Here is a 3610-nt window from a genome sequence, read left to right on the forward strand (position 1 = left end):
TTTACAAAATGTAGATGCCATATATGCACAGTGGATACATTGACAAAGTCTCAACTAGTGAAGAAAAGGGAAAGCAAAAGTGAAACACAACTTTATACTACAAATGATATGATGGTTTTGAAAAAGCAAATTAAAGATCAGAGGTTACTGTTCTGTTATGCTACCTATGAGTAGTAGTCACAAATATATATATAGGCCAAATCTCTGACATTCCACATATAATGGATCGATGCTCTCTGGCATTTCTTCAACTTGCTTAGCTTCTTCCACAGTAGTGTTACGTGACATTTCAATTCGCATCACTCTCAACTGAAAGACACCTGCGGAATGGAATAACCATTCTTCAATTCAATTCTGTAATAGAAAGTAAGCAAGAAAAGATTTACGTGGTTCGACAATGTGTCTTACATCCATGGGCTCACTCATGTTTTGACATACTCAACATTGTGCCTCCACGAGATATTGGGCGACCTCGTTCATGGTGGGGCGTAAGGCGGGGGTTCTACAAGTGCAACGGATGGCAATACGGAGCGCCTGAATCATGTGTCCCTTGAATGACTCCGACACCCGTTTATCCAACAACTTGTATGCCGCTTCCTTGGTTTCCACCTTGCTTGAAACCCAATACACAATGTTCTTGTTCTCCCCGAATTCGGCTTCCACCGGCTTCTTCCCTGTTATTAGCTCCATCAGCACTACCCCGTAGCTGTAAACGTCGCACTTGGTAGTTGCCTTTGCAGAGTACGCATATTCTAATCAAACAATAAACCAAATCATAAATGTACAATCCAACTATAAGCTATGGAAGTGCTTTAATTTGGTATCAGAGCTAGTTACCTGGTGCCAAGTAACCATATGTCCCTGCAATGACTGTGGTAGTGGAATCTTTTCCACCCCTTATTGCTTGCAAGATTTTGGCTATCCCAAAATCTGCAACTTTGGGGTGGTAATCAACGTCTAGGAGGATATTGGTGGATTTGATATCCCTGTGTATAATTGGGGGCTGGAGATCATGATGGAGATAAGCCAATCCATGCGCTATCCCCAGGGCTATCCGATGCCGGATAGGCCAATCCAAATCCGCCGCCTTTCCGCCGTGAAGTGCCTCGCCCAGGTTCCCATTTGGCATGTATTCATAAACCAACAAGCTGGAATCCACGCCGGAGAAGTAGCAATAGAGCTTCACAATGTTCTTGTGGCGTATCCTCCCCAGCGTCTCCACCTCCGTCTTCAATTCCCTGTCTAGACTCAACCCTTCTTGTTTCCCTTTCCGGCGCCGGAGCTTCTTCACGGCTATGGCTTCGCCGTTGCTCAGGTTGACTTTGTACACCGTCCCGGACCCTCCCTCACCGACTTTGTTCTTCTCCGCCACCCCGTCGAAGATCTCTCGCTGCTCGAAACTCAGCTTGTGGAAACTCTTGACGTCGTAGGATGTTTCTTGTTCTGGGATATGGTAATCTCTTTGTTTGCTGTGCCATCGTTTTAGGAACAAGATGGCCCCGACAATGACAAAGAACACTGAAATCCCGACAGCCCAAACGATTTTTGTCTTTTTCCGGTCGTAGGATTGTGAGCAGAGAGGGAATAAACTGGAATAGGACATAACACATAGTCCTGGATTGCCGGAAAACCCATCCAATACACCTCCCTTCAAGAATGATTCAGGTATAGCACCGGACAACATATTGTTCGAGAAGTTCATCGGGTTCGGTAGCAATTCACCAAGGCTCTCTGGGATTCTCCCCATCAAAAGATTGTTGGACAAATCCAGGTAATTCAAGGATTTCAGGGAGGATAAGGATTCAGGAATGGAAGAGTTTAGCCTGTTCCCATGAAGAATCAGAACATTTAGCCTTTTCAGGTGCCCGATTTCGAATGGTATTGGACCTGATAGGAGGTTATTGCTGGCATCAATCTTCACAAGATTGGAAACTCTAGAGATTATACAAGGCAGTGTGCCGGAAATCATGTTGCCCTGGATGAACAGTTCTGATAAGTTCTTAGCATTCTCAATGGTTCTGGGGATTGAGCCGTTGAGCCTGTTATTACTCACGTCGATTATTGAAGCGTGGGGGAGACCAAATATGGGTTCTGGGATCTTACCCTCTAAAAGATTATAGTTCACTCTAAACCGCACAACACTCCGGCAATTCCCATAACTTTCCGGCAATTCCCCTGAGAACATATTCTGGAGAAGAAGGATGTACGTCAACTTACCTCCGTTACACAGGTTTGGTGGTAGCTTTCCAGAGAATTGATTTTCCGACAAATCTAAAACGACCAGAGAAGGTGACGTCCCAAAGTTTTCTGGGATTTCCCCGGACAGGGAATTGGCGTAAAGGGACAAGATTCTCAAGGTGGTGGAGTTAGCCAGGCCGGCCGGGAATTGGCCGGAGAGAGTATTGTTGTAAACTTGAAGGACTTGTAGGTTGGGAAGACAGGAAATGGAGTCCGGGATTTTGCCGATTAATCTGTTCCCGGACAAATCCAAGTCCACCAAGTTACTTAAATTCCCAAGCTCTTCCGGGATTTCTCCGTCGAGTTGATTGTAATAAAGCTCAAGAAGTTGTAAGTTGGGTAACATCCCTAGCTCCCCCGGGATCCTTCCCACCATGCCATTTTCGCTCAATTCAAGGTCCACCAGTGAGGCCATGCTCCCAATCCCCACCGGAATTCCCCCGGAGAGTTTGCATGCCGTTAACACCAGACTCTTGAGCTTTCTCAGCCCGGTGATATTCGCCGGTAGCCGCCACGGGCTGAACCCGCCATTCTCATTGAAATTGAGAACTTCAAGATTACTGAGATTAGTGACCGACAAAGGAAACTCACCGGTGAAGAGGTTGAAGGATAAATCAAGTGACCTTAAAGCCTGCAAAGGCGTCAAGTCCGGCAAAGCTCCGGTCACATATGTACCCGTCATGTTTAGCTCTTCCAACACCGAGCAGTTGGTGACGCCGACAGGAAACCGATTTCCATGGAAATGATTCTGGCCGAGGCGAAGAACTCGCAGCTTTGGCAAATAATCACAGACGCCTTCTGGAAACCGGCCTGATAATGACCACCCAGAAATATCGATCTTCACAACATAACCAAGATCATCACACCCAATCCCGGAATAGTTGCAAACATGTTTTCCATCCCAGCCAGCCATCAAGTCTCCTGACAGAGACTTCTTCATAAGATCAAAGAACTCAGACTGGTTGTTCTTGCCCGACACAGATAATAACAACATCATCAACAAAAGAGAAAAGAACACAATCTGCTGAATTGCCATTGAGAATAGGAAAAGGAGAAAAACAAAATAATTTTTTGTTTGACCGCAGAGTAGAGAGATATGGAGGGAGAACTGGAAGGAGAAAGTTGTGTTGGTTAAGTGGGAGAGAAGAGAAGAAATATATATATATATATATATATATATATATATATATATATATATATATATACCATAAAATGCACCACACATGCATTTCTGAACACGTGATGGTGCATTCATGTATACCTAGTAGTGCAAATCCGCACGGAACCAGACCATATATATATATATATATATATAAAGGGTTGCGTATTAAGTAGACATATAGTGTAATAGCACATCTGTTATCATTTCAAA

The 3610-nt window shown here is 44.5% G+C and overlaps 1 protein-coding gene across 1 annotated transcript; it reads right to left on the reverse strand.

The window, feature by feature from the left end:
* On the reverse strand, window positions 1–3369 carry LOC109191814 (receptor-like protein kinase HSL1). The gene is made up of 3 exons (XM_019342494.1): window positions 838–3369; window positions 409–752; window positions 1–320 (listed from the first exon to the last, which is right to left on the reverse strand). The coding sequence occupies exons 1-2, from the start codon at window positions 3272–3274 to the stop codon at window positions 439–441; spliced, it is 2751 nt and encodes a 916-aa protein (XP_019198039.1). The 5' UTR covers window positions 3275–3369; the 3' UTR covers window positions 1–320; window positions 409–438.
* Window positions 3370–3610: the final 241 nt, after the last annotated feature.

The sequence above is a fragment of the Ipomoea nil genome, unplaced genomic scaffold (assembly GCF_001879475.1).
Source record: "Ipomoea nil cultivar Tokyo-kokei standard unplaced genomic scaffold, Asagao_1.1 scaffold1720, whole genome shotgun sequence".
NCBI classification, from domain to species: domain Eukaryota; kingdom Viridiplantae; phylum Streptophyta; class Magnoliopsida; order Solanales; family Convolvulaceae; genus Ipomoea; species Ipomoea nil.

Excerpts from the sequence above, each read along its gene's own strand:
- LOC109191814 (XM_019342494.1), bottom strand. The coding sequence starts at position 3,274 with ATGGCAATTCAGCAGATTGTGTTCTTTTCTCTTTTGTTGATGATGTTG. Across the intron at positions 753-837 it reads ATATGGTTACTTGGCACCAG|AATATGCGTACTCTGCAAAG; the intron begins GTAACTAGCTCT and ends TTGTTTGATTAG.